Source organism: Nelumbo lutea, chromosome 3 (assembly GCF_056320005.1).
Source record: "Nelumbo lutea isolate HS-2025 chromosome 3, American lotus-T2T, whole genome shotgun sequence".
Lineage (NCBI taxonomy): Eukaryota > Viridiplantae > Streptophyta > Magnoliopsida > Proteales > Nelumbonaceae > Nelumbo > Nelumbo lutea.
Window position 1 is genome coordinate 17,131,251 of NC_142686.1, and position 20,427 is coordinate 17,151,677.

Below are 20,427 nucleotides of genomic sequence, written 5' to 3' on the forward strand. Positions count from 1 at the left end.
TCTGATTCACACCAATATAAGCATGTGATGATCATACATAGTAACACGGAAATCGAATTCAAGGTTAAGACGAGTCTCATGCGCAAAATGATGATAACACAAAATGGATCCCACACCCAGACCAATGTTCATATTCAAACTAATTATGGTTCATGTTACCCCTACCTTAGCTTTGGACTTGAATCTCTCTTCATCTCATCGTGGCTTTAAAAAGGCGATTTTTTTATTTTTATTATTTTTTATATTTGCCCATAAACTAGGCCACAAAAATTATCAAGAGGAGATCCACCACAAATGTTTAGTGGATTTAACGTCTCTTAAGCTAACCCCAGTAAACATTTCTTTTATTAAGCCCAAGGCCCAATATTACATGGGTCCCATCCAAAATGTAAGTCTTACCTCTGCAAAAAAATTAAAAAAAGAAAAAAAGAAAAAAAGAAAAAAACAATTAACCAATCTGAATTCTGAAACCCACGAGAATTTTAGGTGAACAAGAGTTACCGATTCTTTGTTCTGGATGGCGACTTTTCAGATTGCGAACACGTGTCAAGAATCAGAGTGTTAGATGATGGATAGGCTGATAACATAACAACCATGACTTCGACATTAGCGGGGCCCAATGTGCATCTCAAGATAATTTAGTACGTGCAAACGACAATATGAGTGTTTATGATACCGATGGGGGTATTGATGCTATGCCTCACTTGCTCAGATTGTTTTACTCTAAAAAGGGGTAAAAAAATTTCGGTACGTAAAATCACAGTTACATATATTTGCCGTTTAAGGGCCACCAAGAACTACATAGAAACAAACGCTGCCTATTGTGTAGGATTCACCCTTTTATTAAATCAAATCGGAGTTTTCTGTGGTACAAAAATGTCTGTTTGTTTTGCTCCGGACTACAATTTTGTAGCTGGAGTGACAATCCTTTTCGTTTAGTGTTCAGACTTCAGATAGATCCATCCTAATTCCTTGTGCCAGACAAGTTCCTTATTTTCAGCCATATGGCAAAACACCCAAACTACAGTTTACATCAGCTCTATAATTTAGGGGTGAGCATTTGGTTTATTTAGTTAAAAATCGAATAAAGAAATGAAAATCAAATCGAAACTGAATTACAAGAAAACTGAAATAACCAAAACCAAAATTTTTGGTTATTTTGGTTAAAAATCGAATTTAATTAATATACATATATAATATTATATATTATAACCTATAATATATATTATGAAATTGAATTTCATTCTAATACATTATGTATAATATATTAATATATAAATATATAGAATATTATATATTGTATTAACCAAACCAAATTGTCCAAAAACCAAAACCGAAATTTTCGGTTCGGTATTTCGGTTTTAACTAGGGGTGAGAAAAAAAAATCTAGAAAACCGAACCAACCGAAACCGAATTGAAAGATTGATTAACCGAACTGGTTGGTTCAGTTTCAGTTCGGTGTTTTTAAAAACCGAAGGTATCGGTTCTGTTTCGGTTAACCAATACAAAAAACCGGTGGTTAACCAAACCGACCAGTATACATATATTTCTATATATTATATATTTTTTTATATTTTTATATATTATAAATTAATAAATATGTATTATATAAGTATATATTTGTAATATATGATATATTATTTATTATTTAAAATATATTATTTATATATATATTTAAAATTTATTATTATATATATATATATATATTTATAATATATATTGTAAAAATTAAAAACTGAACAACCGACAAACCGAACCAACAATTAACTGAATTGATTAACCGATTAACCAGTAGGTTTCAGTTACCGATTTTCCAAAAACTAATACTACCGGTTCGATTACAAAATATGTCCCATGATTCAATTAACTAAACTATGAGTACCCCTAGTTTTAACCGAATAATGCTCACCTCTACTATGTATTCCAAATTCTGTCACAATAAGGGGTGCGGGTGCAAACAAGCGCAATTCTAACATGGTTGCGAAGATGGCTACAAACAGATAAAGCATACAAATGTATCGGGTAGCGGTATGCCAAGATACAAAATTTGATTTGATTGATCAGTATTTGACTCATGAAATTGAATCATATATGAATAAGAACACTTACAAGATAAAATAGTTAGGTTCCTGAAAAGGATCGGATATTGGGATGGATATGGACCGACTTGATTGGATTAAATTCAAATTGGAATTGGTACAAATAGAAACCATTTACTTGCAAAAGCAAACTCATCCCAATTGGGAATGGAATCAATGACTTTATGTGACAAACTAGATCTACTCCCAACATACACTTCCAACAAGCCACAAGGCCCACCACAGCGATGTGCGGCAGTAGTGGCTTGTTTGGAGCAGATCCGAACTCTATGTGAAAAATCATGTGATGCTGTTGTTTGCTAGCATTCATCCTGTTTGAATAGAAGCATTTGCTTTAGACTTAGGTTAGGACCACTACTCTAGTCGATCCATTGATGAGTAGGAACTCTCTTCTAGCTAAATGGTGGGACAGCCTCATCATATGTTGGCCTTGTCATCACCATCCACCCATCCACGGGGGAAATTTTGTGGAGTCCTATGTGTATATGGTTTAAGTACACCCACGTCTTATCATATTTGCCCAAAACTATACCGACCTAATGCAGAAATTAAAAGAGCATTTGCAGTATTGCTCTTCAGATAATTCAGCATAGCCTATGATATCTGATTTGTACCCAAAAATCGTGGTAATAGATTCCCTGGCTCGGTTTGGAAGGAGTACAAATATAAATATGTACAGTGAAAAATATTGTATTTTGAATTATTTTAAATCTATTTGTATATGTACTCTTTTATTAATAAAAGAGTATAAATACAAATATAAATATGTTAAATGTAAAACTTTGCATGTAATCCACATTTGTATCTTTGAACCTTGTATTTGCAATTTTGCACCTTTCCAAACGTAAAGGCTCAGTTTGGAAGGAGTATGAATATAAGTATGTAGAGTGCAAAACTTTCTAATTTGTATTATTTTGTATGTATTTGTATTCTTTCCAAATTGAGACAAAGGCTGCGTTTGAAAATGATGCAAATGGAGTGTAAATCCTGGTTCAGGGTAAATTTGCACTTTGGTTCACTTTTGCCTGTGTTTGGCAACATTATATTTTTACATTGACAAATGATAGATCAATGCATATTTACATTGATAATAAGATGTAAAAGTAAAGCAATAAAAAAGAAGTAAATTTGCATTTAAGTGGGCTTTTGATAAAAAAAAAAAAAAAAACATATACTTTATTAGAATTCGTGTTTGCATCCATTATAGCTAAAAGTCTATTTGGCAAGAAGATAAAGTTGTCAATGCAAAACTAACCCAACTTTACAATTTTTATGAACTGTTTTACACTCTACACATTTGCATCGTTTCCAAACGCATCCAAACGAGTAAATTGTCTAATGTAATGGTTTGTTTGTTTGTTTTTTCAATGGCATTTATTTGTTTGGTAAGTAGAGGCACAAACATTCAATTGAATTGGATTCTTGTTTGTCCTCTAGATTTCTACTATCTATATGGGCTTTGAGTGGAGAAAAGATTTTTGAAAGTAAGGTTTTCGGTTGGTTGGTGATAGGACCTTGCAAAAGAATTTGGGGGATTTTGGTGTTCTATGGGACGGGCAACGGGCAACCCTTGCAGTCAGTAACCAAAGCTATTGGCTGTTTTGCTCCCTTCTTTTTTGACTACGAGGGTGTTTGGTATGTGATACTAAGGCTCAATTTGGAAGGAGTATAAATATAAATTTGTATTGTGCAAATACATATAAAATAATACAAAATACAAGGTTTTGCATTCTACAAATTTATATTTGTACTTATTCCAAACTGAGCCTAAGGCAGATGTTGCATTGTGTTTGATTTAAGCAAATCCGGAGAGTAAAGTGTTTGGCATGATTTAGAATGTTAATTTTTTATTGGTTTATTACACATAAGTGTCATTAGGCACTAGATACCCAACCAAACATCATTTTTGTAGGGTAAAATCAAAATGCCTATGTGATGTTTATGTGGCAATGAAATGGTTTCGCAACACCTCTACAACATCATTCTGAATCTATTACAAGCAGAGCTGTGTGTAATAGGCTATGTAATCAATGACAAGCGAACATGCCAATGTTTCATATACATGGATGTGAATCCATGTGTATGAAACCATGACATGTTTACTCATGAACGTAGTCGTCCATGTATACGAAACACTGGCATGTTCACTTGTTATTGTTATTAGTTAGGTAGCCCATATACATTGTCTCCTGCAACACCACCTACCAAATACACTTTATAAAAATAGTTGGAAGAGTTTGCAACATGACACTTCTGTTGGAATTTTCCGCATTTATTAAATCAGATTTTATGCATGAATTGCCATGAACCATGCAAGTTGTTTCTAGTTCTCTTTCCTAGATGAGATTGTCTAAGGTTATGTTTGGAACCGATGCACCTGTGATAAGGGTATAGCCCAGGTCTTGCCTGGCTTGGATTCTAGGCTTGAAACACAAGCTCGGGCTAGGCGTGATACTGAGCCTATGAATTGTGTGTATAGAATATTGAATAACATATAATATTTTATGCATTATATAAAATATCATATTAATATGCATTTTATGTATTGTTTATTATGTTTATATATAAATATGTATTGGTCTTTGGCTCAGGTTGGGCTAAAGATGATCATCTCTAGACTTGTTCATGGGTTAGATTAGGCTATGCTTCTTTATAAAAAAGAAAAAGACCAGGTTGAACTTGAACTTGACTCGACCATCAGACCTAGATCTTGAGCTTGAGCCTGAAATTTGATTTGAACAAAAATTTTATAATATATAAAGCATATATTTATTAATAATATATTATATATTATTTAGTATTCTATATATTAAAATATTTAAAATATTATATAATACTTTTTTGCTATTAATAATATTATTAGGCTGAGCTTGAGCTCGGGCTGAAAAGTCCATGGCCTAAAAAATAGTCGAACCAGTGTTTGGAGTCCAAACCCGAGTTCACACGCTTAAAAATTTGTCAAAACCCGATATAGAATGGGCCGGGCCGTGCCCGCCCGTTGGGCTATCCGAGCCATGAACTCGAAGCCCTTCTAAAGACGCAAGAGAAGAGCAAGAGGACAGAGTAGACAGGGGCAATAATGTTATTGCGGCAAGAACAGTGGCATATTGGTTATTCGGAGGAAAATAAGATCTGTTTATGAAGAAGCCAAAGTCATTTGGAAACCCAAGATTCATGGACGCAGATCGCGTTGGGATTGGAGGAATGTAGCGAGAGAGGGAGACGTCAGACGGGAGGGACTATCGGATTAGGGAGGGAGGGAGGGAGGGAAGAGTGAGGGGGCGCAGCAGGAATTTCCGCCGCAAGGCTGTGAAGAGTCAAGAATGGTACGGATAATCTGAGTGATGCCTTCTGTTATGTCACTTGAATTTACAAAATCACCCCCGTCAAGCATTAAAAAAAAAACTCGAAATGATAAAATTACCGATCTACTCTCGCATGGAACTCTTAAACCTTCAATCTCGTTTGCCTAGGGTTCAGCACAAAGAATCACACCTGGCCACCTGGGGGCTGGGACTTTGGGGAACCGGGAAGGAGAGGAGACTCATGTGGGCATTGTTTTGTGCTCCAGTCCAAGTTATATAATGTCCATGGAATTCGTCTAGGGCAGCTGAACTGAATCCAGGGTGGGCTGAACGAGTATTACCTCAGTACATGTCCACTTTCTAACCGTTGAATTACTGACACGTGTCGATACGTAATGTTGGGTGTGATTAGGTGGGCTGAATCCACAGATTCTACCCAAGAAAAACAGCAGAAAAAAAAAAAAAAGATAGAAATCTCAAATCCCTGGTGCAAAATTAAGAGGCAAGAGAGGGGGATGAGGAAGGATTAGAAAACTACAAACATTGAAGTTTGAACTTTGAAGCATGGAGGTGTTGTGGGACCCACAATAGTTACTATTAATAAACATGCCTTGCTGCAGGTAATGATATATTTAGTCCCATATCTGCTGCCCTTTCTTATTTTTTATTTTTCATATCGTGAGAGAGAGTGAAGGGTTTGTTTTAATGGAAGCTATAAGTAGCTTAACAGTTTTGGATGTTTAGATCACATTGGGCATCATTATAGATGCAAAACCCAACATCTTTAACCCAGGGTGCCTGCACAAACCAAGAGAGAGAGAGAGAGGGGGGTTTTGGGGTTCTGTGCCACAACAAAACCTTGATTAATAAAAAACTAAGCCATGGGAAATGGGCCCCCCAGATCTGGTTGGCAAAGTCTATCACCACTAGGAGGGTTTCACACATTTTCCATGATGGTGACTAAGGGAAGGAATTGTGGGTGGACCACTGTTAAGACTTGAGAAAAGGCCAAATATCTAGAAAGATAAAACTTGCTTGACCCCGACCCAGATCTCTATCTCAGACTTCTCTCTACTTTCTCTGATGCATGATTATTACATAAATTCACTTTGGTTTTTACTTTGACATGTCTCACTAATTAAAAAGGATATTTATATATATATGCCTGGAAAGTGGAAACCTCCCCTCCCTCTCTCTCCTTTTCCTCACCTTCACCTCTGATTATTAGGAAAAATAATGATAAGGGAAATATATAATATGAAAAGAGTTTTGATCAATAAAAATCCAACTATAAATTTTGATAAATAATACTTGATTGACTATTATACTTATAATTTCAGTTGACTGATCAGAAGTTTTTCAGATATCATATCTCTCTCTTTTGATTAGAAGTTAGAACTTAGAACAAATCAAAGAATATAGGCTTTTTGTCTAAATGCTGATCAGTCTTAAACTAATGCTGGTTGCAAAAGGGAATTCTGGAATAGTTGGGAGATTGACAACCAAATAAGGTAACCAGACAAACAAAAGCTCCAAAGTCAGTTCTGTTGTTGTAATTATGAAAAGAAGCAGGGGTGTTAAGGAAATTAAACTGAAACCATAAGAAATCTCTTCATCACACAGTAAATGGGTCCCCACGGCTGTCTGGTGTATACCGTTTTAAGTTTCAACCAATCTCAAAAAAGTTTATTTCATGAGATTGGATCAGAAAATACTTTAAATGGAAAAATAGAACAGTAATCAAATTAATTAAAGAGAAACAAGGTGACTGTTTTTGGAGATGGTTGATGTTCGAGTTCGCTATTTGCAGTAGAGCAAGTGTCTTTAGATTCTAGATTTTATTTTATTTTAATTTATTATTTTCAATTTTTAATATTTGTACTCAAGAGCAAGGAAGATGGAGAGAATCTAGAAATGCCCATTTCTTTCACTTCCTCAAAAACCCAAAATAAAATTATATATACATATATCAACTAATTAAGAAATCCGAGAGAAGAAGAGAAGAAAAAGCAGAGAATAAAAAGGAGACCGGATGTTGACAAATTTCCTGTCACTGTTCTTGGAAGGTCGTTTGTTTGTATGAAGATTTCTTATCTGGGATCTCTCTCTATCCCCTTCTTCTCTCAGGGACTGGCCCCAGCAGATCGAAATCTCCATCCTTTCGTCGACCTTATGACGATCTAAGCTCCATCAATGGCGTTAGAAAAATGCCCAATTCGTTATTTTCACTCTTTAGGGTCTTGTGCTTTGTTTTCTGGTTCGGGGGATTCTTCTGGTTGCTCTGCTTCATGTTTGGCTTCATTCATGCTGCGAGTGCGAGTCCAAGATTGTCAATTTTCATGGAACGAATTGGGTCTCCTTGAGGTTGTCGGGTCGTCGAGATTTTGCTGAAGCCGTGGCAGATTTTCCAAGAGGGGTGATAGAGGATGTGGGTCTGAGGTAAATTGCTTTTTTACTTTTCTATTAGCTCTAAGTCCAGATTCTGTGATTCCATTTTCTTTATTTTTGTTTTCGTTTGATGATTTGGTTGATCAAAATCGATTTTCTCAATGGTTCTATTTTTGGGTCCAAAAGTCCTTTTTATTTTTGTTTGATGATTTGGTATATTGCGTCTATACATCTTTTTTTCTTTTCTTATTTTTTGCTACTCCTGCTTATTGCTATTACTATCGTTTTCTTTTTCTATTGGTTTCCTATTGATGGATTCTGATGGACGATTGAGTGTTTTGGTTCGGTTGATTCGTTTATCTGGATTTGCATTCCTTTTTTTTTTTCCACGCGGAATCTATTTTTATTAATTTTTCTAGTCTAGAATTTCCTTCTTCAAACTTAAGAAAGAAAAAAAAGAACCCGGATTTTTCTCCTTTTTTATAAATATATCGTGATCCCACTTGTGATGCTTATACTTTAAATGCTTTCATCAATTTGAGCCCCTCCGGTGCTTGTCTCTGGAGCTACTTTGTTGTTTAAAAATTCTGGAGGCGTTCTGGAATGGAGTTTCTATTCAATATTTCTAGTCATTGTTGAGAATGAGGGAATTTTCTACTCGGACTCTTTACTGCTGTTACTACTATTAAAAGAATTCTGGGACTTCCTTTTAATATTATTATTACTTATTTGGTTGTTGGGTTTTTGTTTTAACATTTAATTGATAACTTCGATGATCCAATTCACCCTGACTATCCAAATGGATATGCTTTTGTGGCTTAGTTTTATTAGCAATTCATTTATAATTAATCTCAAATCAGTGGACTGGTTTAATAAGTCTACTAGTTTTTTTTTTTTTTTTTTTTTTATTTCTTTCTGGTTTTTTTCCCTAGTATGTGGTGCTTTAGTTGGATGCGCTCTACTCATAAAATATTAAATTCTATCAACTGTTTGTTTGCTGCTGATCTGAGCTATCCACAAAGCATTACATCAAATAAGCTTGTTGTAACTGTGCACTTCTCCATGATTTGGTAAGGGTAAATGAGCCATTCAGCTTGTTTATATCTTGGCTTGTCTTTATGTTTTGGGTCTTTAGGATGGCTATAAGCATTTCATGTCTTTGACTATTTATAGAACCATCTACTAGACCACCTCAGCTGCTTTCTGAGTCAATAAGTTATTGGGCACTTGAATTTTACTTTCTGTTTTTTTTCTTCAATATTTGGATTTGATTCTGTTCTTACAGACTTACATTGTTGCTTGACTTGCTTCTGAGTTCTGACGTGTATTTCATGGTCACTGTTCGTAGCTTGTGTAGAAAGCCATCCGTTGATAATAACTCTTTTTGTAGTGATATTGTTAGATAATAATTTGCATGTTGAATTGAGTTTAGGTTCATTCATTGTTGGAAACACAATTCAAAACCACCTTCATTGGAATTTGTAATGATCTGTTGTTTCCTCGATTTCATCCGTCTGTTTGAAGGTTTCAGTGCAAAAGCCTGCATATATACTTTTTTTTTTATGGATACCCTGCATGTATACTTTCACTGTTTGTGATGTTGATCTACAATGTAAGATACTATTATGTATGAGTAAACTGATATATTCTTGAAGCTGATGGATAAAGACAAATTTTCTGGTACCTTGGTGAAAAGATATAAAAGCTACAGTGGATCACTTTCTTGATCTGAGTTGAATTATAAGGAAAAAAATATGTCAAAGCTTATACTATTATGAGAACCGCTTTTTATTATTATTTATTTACTTTGGTTTGTAAACTGGACTTTTATATCCAATCTCATGGTTGAGATGCAACACAACAAGCTATTGAGCTGTTTTTTGACTGTTAAGAAAGATAAAATGTTGTAATTTACATCTAGAATAAATAAATGGATATTTCAAATCAAAACAAGATAAGCATTTCCAAAGAAACTCCTCCCTGTTGAGATCTCAAATTCAAACCTAATTCAATTAAGGCAATCCAAATTCAGCCCCTTTATTTATTTATTTATTTTGACGAATCAAATTCATCCCACTTATAATTGGATTGAATATGGACCTACCACAATCCAATCAGATATGATCTGATCTAATCCAATAATAGTTAAGCATTTTTGTTTATACTTAAATCTACATAGGATTATTAGTATTTATTAGTAAAGTTCGTTTGAATGTTGTACGTTTACTGAAGACCCATAGGATTAAGTCTCATATAAGTTATTTTCAAGTCATTTTGTTCATGATATACAATATTCTATTCTTTTTTAGTTTTTTTATTAATAAAATATAATATACTGATTATTTTTAGTTTAATTTATTTAATGGATTCAGTATCTAAATCTGATCTTAGTCCAAACTAATTTTGATGATTAAGATTAAACTTGAACTCAAAAATTAATGAACCAAACTTGGATACAAGTATATCCAATTTGATCTGATCCGTTTGCAGCCTTATTTGCGTAAATGTCCAAGTATCTCTTTGCAAGTAGAAATGCTTATTAATCAACCATACTACCATTCAGGTTTCTCAAGCCCATTTCCAGTTTCCTTTTGTGCTAATGATTTTGTTCAAGAGATTTTCTTGAGAGATAAGTCACAAAAAATCTATGTATCTATTTTGTGTGGTTGTTGGGGGAGCATTTTATATTAATGTGGTTGTTCCAAAAGTGCTTACTTTTTCTAATGTGGGGTACACCCCCTCCCAACATTTCCTTCATTTCCACACTAATACACAATAAATGCTTTTATGTTTGGTACATGCAATATCTAAATATTGACCCTCACATAGTTGTCAAGGTGTCTAGTTGATTTTGGGTGACACTAGGGCACCTAGTCGCCTAGGCTATAAAAATTTTATAATATGAAGAAGCAACTATTGGCTAGTTCCCTAGTTTTATATAGCATTCAGCGTGCATATTAATTGAAAAATAGCAATTCTCTTTATTAAAAACATTAAATTTCCTCTACAAATGTGGCAAATCATCATATCTAAAAGATAAAAAATCTTTTAAATATATTAATCTCATTATTTAAAAAATAATACTACTATAATATCCATTCAATAGAGCAATTTCATATCAATTAGCAACTAAAGAAGGTTATTAACTTTATATGATAAAAAAACAGGAAGCAGTTGCTCTTTTATTGAAGAGGGGGGGGGGGGGGAGGGGGAGGGGAGAATAAAAAAAGAAGCCTCTATACTTATATTGTTTCTTAAGAAGCCTCTGTACTTATATTATTTCTTTCTTTTTTCTTTCTTTCTTTTCCTCTCCTCAAAATCTTTTAATCTTTAAATTTCAATAGTAAAACATTAAAACAAAGTATAAATGATATATAGTATAAAATGGAATGTATTCACACACATATTAATAAGATGCATCAATATAAATGATAGTATAAAAGGTGCCTCGCCTTGTCATTTTTGTTGCCTTTGTGGGCGCCTAGGCAATGCCTTGACAACTTCAATAAATAGAATAAATTTGTTCATAATTTATTTTCCTTCAGGCAGACCCATTCTCACAACAGGCCCCACCCCACCCATCCTCTGAAACTTTGGACATTTCAAAAGTGTGGCCAGATGATTCTATCCCATTCCATGCTCCCACCACACATATGGGTTGGATGACTTAGGTTCAGACTCAAATATAGGGGGATGGAGGGAGGGAGGGAGGGCGAAGCAGAATTTTATCATTGTGTTAGTTAGTAGTTAGGATCACAAAAGTATTACAGAAAACTGGTCAATGTGGTATTCTTTGGTTAAGTTGTAAATTAGTTTCAGACTCTTAGGATCCAATGGTTCAGAGAAAGTAGTAAAATACTAGAAGACATCAACTCGATTAGTTCATGTCAAACCAGGAAAATTAGGGAATGTAACATGATTGTGTGCTTTCACTGCCCTCTTGCATGTGCTTAGTTTTTGTTTGAACAACTCTATTCCCCTCCACTGTGTTCCTTTCATTTAACCAAAAAAAAAAAAAAAGGTAAAAAGAAAATAGTCAGCATTTTTCATTTGGAACTTCTGACATTACTTTCAACATCACTAAAATATATTCCATAAGAAGAAGAAAGATTGCAATTAAAATAATTCATATATGTACTTGATTATTGGTGCAAGAAAGAGTGCTCCATTCTGAAAAATTTGCTGGTATCAAGCACCTTTGTTATTTGGGTCTCAGAACAATGTCAAAACTTATATCTGTCAGGTATTCTTTTTTATATTATTTGTCATGCATAAATTTTGCACATGTTCATGTAAATGGTTACATTCTTCTTATTTGGTACACTTGCATGAACTCAATCCTTTTATTTCCTAACGTACAAAAAAAAAAAAAATCTTTGGATGTATTGTCCTTTTGTTGTAACAAAATCCAGGGTCTCTGAAATTTTTCTTATCCATGTCTGAGTTAGGGTAATGATTATACATGGTGAAATACAGAGAAACACATGCAAAATATATCTTAATCATCATTGTCATCAACACCTTATCCCAAGTATGCAATAGAGTGTTTGGACTACATGATTTCTACACGGCTACACGGCTACACCACAAATGTTCCACACTGTATGGGCCTCTTATGTTACGTCTTTCACTGCAATCTGTATTTTATCAATGAAATATTCTAGTAATTCTTCTTATGAAACAAACTCTTTATTTAAATAAGCTAATTAATTGCAAATGGTGAGAAATTCCCCCAAAGTGTTACCCAAATATTTGATACAAGTGTCAAATGGTCAATTGCCAATAGAAATTCTAAACAACCTCTAAAAGTCCCAAAATGTGAACGCAACTATGTAAAACTATATATGACTAACTAAGAAAAGAAAAATATATACATTACTAGGAATAAAAACAGAAAATATAAGAAAACAAGTATAACACATGATTCTACTTGTATCTACTCTGAAAACCCTCATCCCTTTGAAACTGTCTTATAGAACCTTCTTTTGTTTGTTTGATCTTTGCTGTAAATCAGAGTGGATGTAGAAAGAAAGTGATTTATCAGTTACATATTAATAACACAAAGGCGGATTACTTTACTCATGAAAGAAACCAGACAGATCAAAATTAAAATAAGGTTTGATATGGTGTAACAAGATGCTTTACCATTCTCTGTCCAAAACAGTTTGGCACATCTGTAATAGGTGTTGGGGAGTGTCTTGTTATGTTAAGGTGCCTGACATTCCTGAACCCTTAGATACATGGTGTCTAGGTGAGACATCTTCCCAAGAACCTCAATGCTTCTTTTTTGTTGGCCTAGTGAAACCATTTTGAGAAAATTATCTTTTATTACCTGGATATCTTTTTATTTAAAACTCATAATCTTTGACGAGCTCAGGAGGAAAAAAGAGAGATGGTTATGCACTATGATACTCAGACATAGATACTGACATGGACACAAATATGGGGAACAGGGATATGACTTCCCATTTCCTAAATCTCTGGGCATGAGTATGAATATGGTTATCCCATGTAATATCATTATATTATGCTTCTATATTTTATTTTTGAAGCTAAGTGCCTTTTCTCAAGGCTTACGTCTTACCAAATCTAGTTACATTTCCGACACATACAGATTTTTATGGTATGATTTGTTAAAACATATCATTTTACTTATTCTAAAAGTGTTAAGGTTATAAAGTATATTTAGAAGAATCAACGCAGTATCCTGTGTTGTATTGGGTACATATCACATCTGAGTCTGCGACTGGTATTTTAGGCTTGTATAGGTATCTGCTCTGGGTATCATAGGTTATATATTTATTAACAATTGGCGCACATAGGGTAATGATTCTTGCAATGCTAGGATGTATCTCATCTTTCAATTCCTTGAAATGATTCTGCAAAGTAGTTTATTGAAAATTGCTGGGAGATCAGACCATAGTTACGAAGGTTATGTCAAGATTACTACCTGATCCATCTGCCCATATAACCATGCAAGTGAAATTTAGATAATTGCAACAGTTCAGAGTTCCCAAATGTATCAGGATGACTGCTTCCTGATTCCTGAACCCTATATAAGCAAAGAAAAAGAGTTGCCAAAGGAGGAACATCATCCAAGTGGGAAAAGACTAGTTCTGTGACTTAGTTAGACAAGATTTTGTCTAAGTTTTAATTATTAAATGTGAAAGTTTTTTAGGTATGCTGGATAAGGAAGATTATTATTATTATCAGTTGGACTAATTCCTTGTTTGTCTTAATGACTTTGCCTTTCTTATTGCTATTCCTTCTAGCTACTCATTAATCAGAACTTCTTCAGAAACTTTATGCAAAGGATCATAATGAAAGCCTTTTATTTATTTTTCTTTCTGTCTACCTTGAGAAAAAAAAAAAACATCCAATGTCCTTGAGTGCAGTTCCAATGTTTCATTGATTTCATTTCTCTTAAGTATATGGTTAATTATTTCATTCATTTCTTAAGGAAATTTGTGCTGCTTTTCGAGTATTTGGCAGGCATGGGAACAAAGGTACAGTGTAAAAGTTACTTGCCAGGATATTACTCCATGAGGGATCTTAACGAAGATGCTAACAGTGGTAGCTGGCCCCTATATTATGAGAATAAAACTTTAAAAAGTGGACATTGCTACAATGGTTTCTCGTCAAGACCTACTACAGATGGATATTTGGGTTACGATAAGGAAGTGCTAAAGCAAACAATGCTTATGCATGAATCCATATTCAGGAAGCAGGTAAGCACAAGATGAAATCAGTTGCCTTTCCTGTTTTAAATTTTAGATATATGATGTAATCATGTAATCTGGTGTTTGAAGTTTCTTGGAGACTTGGACACCTGTTAGCATATATATCTTGTATTTCAATGAATGGAATTTCTTGAGTAATTAATTAAGTTTTATCTAGAATTTAAAGCTGAAAGGTACCTTCATTCAGTGTCAGTTATTACTGGTCTAGTTGAATTGGCTCAGTTTTCTTGAGCACTCAATTTATTCAAATTTATTTGTATCATTCAGGTCTATGAACTCCATCGTCTTTACAAAATACAAAAGAGCTTGATGGATGAACTTAGAATGAAAGAATTGCATAAGTATACATTACCAGTGGAAACAACACAGTCAAGTCCCTTTTCATCTCAATTGTCATCTGAAGATGCTCAGAAGACACGGCACATTCCCAGCTTGCCCTTGGTGAACTCTGCCTGTAGCAAACCATCTGTTTGTGATTCTGAAAAAACACAGCCACCTTTCAGTTTTAGAAAAGAGAACGGTATACACACTTGCCCTGCTCCAACCCAAAAGGGAAGCAGTTCAAAAGACAAGTTGTCAGAGTCCATCTCCAAGAAATTTCCAAGAAAAATGTTTGACCTTCAACTTCCAGCTGATGAGTACATTGACAGTGAAGAGGGGGAACCACTTGAAGAAGAAAAAGCTTCTGAGATTTCTGTTGTGACAAATTATCCTCTGAGGAATTCTGGGGCTGCACATGACCGTGATGTGAAGCTTTCTCTTGGAAGTGGTGGGAACCCTGGTAGCCAAGCAGATTCTTTGAGATCTGACTCATGTTTACGAAGCACACACCATGGATTGGCAGACTTGAATGAACCCATCCCGGTTGAGGAAGAAATTGTTTCAGCTCCTGTTGATTTTCTGCACCCTGTCACCTGCCATGGGGAGATCAAAGGTCAGAGCTTGCCAATCACACCAAATTCAGGCTTCCATGGTTCATCAAAGGATTTCTTCCAAGATAAACAGAAGGGAAGGGATAATGAAACTTCATCAAACAGTCAACGTTCAGAAAATGAGAGAAGCAGACAGGAATGGCCACCTAACCTTGAAGCTGGTAATGGCATTTCTAATTCCCATAGAATTCAGATCACTTTGCCTTTTCTTTTTGAATTCCTTTATCTTTTGAGAGGAATTATTTCGTATATAATTAATTTTACCAGTTAGGTTATCTTTGCACTTTTTGATAGGATGGAATTTGGTGGCGACGTAAGTGGTCCTCTCAAATTCTGCAAGTATCCAGATCCCTTTATTTGGGGCCAAAATGCAATGAAGTAGAAATCCAAAAGTACAGGAATTTAAAGTTGAATTATGCCAAGTGAATTGTTGTTAAGAGTTAGGTGTCACATAAACTTAACATAATTAAACAGAATTAATTTCCAGTTGTGTCTAGTAAGCTAAGAGATGGAATCTCGTTCACAGTATTCAGTTCTTAAAAGGGAGCAACTAGGAAAAAATGATTTGGTAGTTACCAAGGAATTAGGTGAAAAATGATATACTTTGTTCTTATCCTTAGATAATTGGTAAGGAAATATCCTGACATTATATGTATGTATGTGTGTGTGTGTATGTGTGGCAGACACGCTGCCTGAATAAGAGTTAGATGGTGGAGCACTCTTATTTTCCACCACCAAGGCTGTCACATGCAAGGGAGAAGTTCTATCCTCTCTTCCTGGCTGGATGGTCCTGAAATAATGGACCACATACAGTCACACACACGCACACACACACACACACATGGTTACTTGGTTCTTTAGATTGCTTTACAACATTTTTTTTTTGAGAGATGAAATTTCATTAATGGTGAAAAACAGGGAAGGGAGAGATTCCCAATTGGTTTATAATAAGTTTTGATTAGGGACCTGAGTTTGAGTCCAAAGAATAGTCGTGAGGTGTTAGTTTTATAACTGATCTATTATGTGGATACTTCCTTTCTTTACAGGGCAAAATAATTGCAGCCTGAAGTCTTTACCTCAAGGTTTCTATCCAGAAAAGTTGCCTGCACCCTCTGCACCATTTCAATTTGAGCATAAAAAAGCTCTTGAACTACCATCATTTCTTCTATCTGATCAAAGTAAAAGAGAACCATGGAGAGAAAAAACAAGTTATAGTTTAGAAAGCTCTCAAAGAGAGCAGAATCTTCAGAGTTTTAACTTTCTTGGATCAGTGGCAGATGCTCATGTTCCTGGTCTGCATCTGAGCATTCCTCAGTCTGATGTGGCCAGTTCTGGATCATCCTTGGCTTCATCTTGGAGAAAGCCAACGAGCAGCCTGAGCCAGAAGAAGCCTATAGCAGTTCAAGCACTCTCAAGTGTCAACCCTTTTTCTCCTATGAGTAAGAATTCAAAGACATCATATCAAGGCTCTGGGGTTATTGAAGACAAATGGCATCTTAATAGCAATTTTGGATTGAATCCAAGTTTTGGAAGCGAAATATCCAATGGAAAAAATGCATTTTGCCATGGGTCCCAGTCAGAGTCCAAGTTGTTACAGGTTTGCTCTCCTTCTGTTGGTTTTGGTTATCTAAACTGCAGTATTGACAATACATCGGCTTATGAACACTTTGGAAACCATGGTCTTGCAAAGCATTACAAGGGTTCAGACTCCGTGGATGTTAAGATTGTGAAGGATATTAACTTAAATATGGTGCTTCCAAATGGCTTCCAAGATATGGTTCTACAAAGAGATCTTGTGATTATAGATGGAGAAGGGAAGCATGAAGATCCACCAGGAGGCTTGCCTTGGCTTGGGGCCAAACCAGCTTGCAACGACACAACCACCAAAGGAAGCAGAAACTTGGACAAAACTGGATCTGATTCTCTACAGGTCTGTCCTCAGCATTTTGCTGACGAAGTTGAAGCTAGAAATGGTCGAAGTTCAAGTTTTATTCAGGATTTTACATTGGCTTCATGCACTCGTGATACTGAAGCCAAGATTGTTAAGATGGCTGACAGTCCAAGTGATAAAAAGATTCTTGGGTTTCCCATTTTTGACAAACCACATGTTTCCCACAACCATTCATCTTCTCAGTGCTCCTCTGCCAAGCTTTGTCATCATCCATCAGAAATTGAAGATATTGAAAATAATGTTAAAGTAAAGGTACTTAATATTGATTTGTCACACAATCCTTCATTGCCCAACTCAAGAGACCAGCTATCCATGGAAAATCTGGTTGTAGAGAAGAGATTGAATAACAACTTGGATGCTTCCAGAAATCGCATTAATTTAAATTCATGTGCAGATGAGGATGAGAGTCTATCAGTGACTAATGTACAGCGTGCAGAGAAACGTACTACTGGGATAGATTTGGAGGTCCTGGCAGTTCCTGAGAGTGAGGAAGGTATTCCTACTGGGGGAGAGTTTCTGAGTGACCAACTTGAAAGTCTTGTTCAATCATCACGCGTGGTTGGTGACCCACATGAGGAGCTTGTCAAAACTGCTGCTGAGGCTATAGTTGCCATCTCATCATTTAGCAATAATAAGCATTCAGAGGATGACATTTGTCAGCCATCAGAAACCCCACTGAAGGAAACTCTACACTGGTTTGCAGAAATAATTTCTTCTAACATGGGTGATCTGCAGAGTTACATTGATGTAGCTCTAAGGTGTAAGGGTGTGTCTGATCAGGAGTCTTCCTCCGATGAGAGTGATTACTTTGAGACCATGACATTGAAGTTGACAGAACTCGAGGTGGAAGAGCGCTGGTGTAAACCTCATGCACCCGAGATTCCAAAGGTTGAAGAAGCAAGTGCAGTTCGATTGCTTAGTCGGCCTCGCAAGGGCCAAGGGAGGAGGGGAAGGCAGAGGAAGGACTTTCAGAGGGATATCCTGCCAGGTCTTGCTTCATTGTCGAGGCATGAGGTCAATGAAGATCTTCAGACCATCGAAGGACTAATGAGAGCTATAGGTTGTTCCTGGGAGACAGGGTTAGCAAAGAAGAATGCTGGTAGAAGTGGATGGGCAAGGGGGAGGAGGCGGTCAAGGTGCCCTGCTCCAACCATGGTAACGACTGTAGAATGCCCACCTCCAAAACAACAATCTAGTAATGGTGAACTTGGACTTGAGGAGAGAAGCCTAACAGGGTGGGGAAAGACAACTAGACGGCCCCGGCGCCAGAGATGTCCAGCAGGGAACCCTCCTCTTCCTGTAGCCATAGTATAGAGAGACAGAGACGCTCTGCTTTATGGTTTGAAAATTTTATAGAGGGTACTGGGGAATCCGGAGTTGTTTCAATGTCCCAGGGTTAGGTGATTGTGAGTCATAGGGGATTGCCTTGTATATTTCTTCTCTTCTGAGCCCAAAATTCGGGTCCCTTGATTTTCTGTGTTTGAGTTTACCAACTTGTATAATTCATAAATAATGTTGCATTGTTTCATCCCAGATATACAACATTTTCAACCGTGGGTTTGGGTACAGAGGCGACGACAGAATTGGCAATAGCACCTTCATTATATTCTTCCTTGTCCTGGTGTTTGCCTAGCCTAGTGGTGGTTAAAAGACAGCAATTTGACTGAAACTTAAACCTTCCAAAGACTTGAACACCATGACAGAATTGGCACCATTAAACTACGAAGCAGAAATGATTTAGCTTGACCCAGATTTGTGATTGTGGTAACAACTCCCGCAACAATTTTACGTGAAGCTGGGTACCTCTTAGAGTTTCTCTGGAGCTGCATGAAACGAAGATCACTTCCCAGTTCCCACCCACAACTAGTTAAAATTCTCAGATTAAACTTTAAAAGAGGTGTCTTCTTTTCTTTTTTCTTTGTTTTCGGTGAAAGCTGAGATGTCACATCTTAATTATCTCATGAACTTTGGATAAGACATACCGGTCGAATGATGTGTCGAATTGATGGCTCTTTATGCTGACCATTAACTCAACCCAATCCTATAAAAACGAATCTGTAACAGTAGTTATATATTAGTCAAATGATGTAAATGCATTAGGTTTGTTTGATGTGAACTTCGACAGGACTCTTGTTCAATGAATGCTCTCTCTCTCTCTCTTTCTCTCTCTCTCACGTACACACATACACTGATACACAAATCTCGAAGGATGGCGCTAGTGAACACTGAATAGGCAGAGTTGCACCCATTACCAAACATTCTCTTATCCTCTGAAGAAAAACAATTGAATAAAAAATGAAAAGAAGGTACGTGGATAAAAAGCAGGCAAGGCTGATAGTACCCATTACTTTACGTCCCTTTTATGAGTTAAGTGAAAAGAATAAGAACCTACTGCACCGTCCCACAGGCCACAGCCAAGTGTCTTGCCTTTTGGTACGAAGATGTGACCTTAGGGTAGGATAGATACCCCTCCCATGGATGGACCAATCAGAAAATCTCCACTTTTGTTTGGATCATGGAGGAAATTAAGCAGTAGATCCATCATCCCATTGTACTTACTGTCCCCTTGACCGTCTCCAATCTCCACACCTGATTCAAGGATCTTTTGACTATTTGTCTTCTTCTTTTTCACTTCTTTGGCCATTCGGCTCATTACCCCATTACTTCTATGGAGTTGTATCTACATAGTTGTGTACATACACAAGAAGCTATCAACTATATGAAGGATAAACGCCTATCCACGCGGCTTCTTCAGTAGCTGCCAAAAGGATCCATCATCCATGCTTGGCTTTATTCACCGCCACCTGGCAAGAGATGAGCCTCTTTAGTTGGCTTTTGTTAAAAGTTAAAAAGTAATATTTAGAGACTCCAAGGACTTGCTCTATTTTGGAAAAGAGAGACCGACGACGAAAAGAAATGTAGGTGGCTCATGGCCCATTCGCAGAATTTTCTTCCCATATATTATTAACAAAATCGACTGATCCAATGAACAAGTTTGTTTAGATTTCTTTT

The 20,427-nt window shown here is 36.0% G+C and overlaps 1 protein-coding gene across 1 annotated transcript; it reads left to right on the plus strand.

Annotated features, from left to right (window-relative positions):
* The first annotated feature begins 7,186 nt into the window (after positions 1 to 7,186).
* Positions 7,187 to 18,950, plus strand: LOC148863244 (uncharacterized). Its single transcript, XM_088981564.1, has 4 exons — positions 7,187 to 7,843; positions 14,285 to 14,520; positions 14,800 to 15,625; positions 16,511 to 18,950. The coding sequence occupies exons 2-4, from the start codon at positions 14,287 to 14,289 to the stop codon at positions 18,727 to 18,729; spliced, it is 3,279 nt and encodes a 1,092-aa protein (XP_088837690.1). The 5' UTR covers positions 7,187 to 7,843; positions 14,285 to 14,286; the 3' UTR covers positions 18,730 to 18,950.
* Positions 18,951 to 20,427: the final 1,477 nt, after the last annotated feature.

Bases quoted from the DNA above. Each gene is read 5' to 3' on its own strand.
- LOC148863244 (XM_088981564.1), top strand. From the start codon at position 14,287: ATGGGAACAAAGGTACAGTGTAAAAGTTACTTGCCAGGATATTACTCC. The intron at 14,521-14,799 runs GTAAGCACAAGA...TGTATCATTCAG, and splicing joins AATCCATATTCAGGAAGCAG to GTCTATGAACTCCATCGTCT. The intron at 15,626-16,510 runs GTAATGGCATTT...CTTTCTTTACAG, and splicing joins GCCACCTAACCTTGAAGCTG to GGCAAAATAATTGCAGCCTG.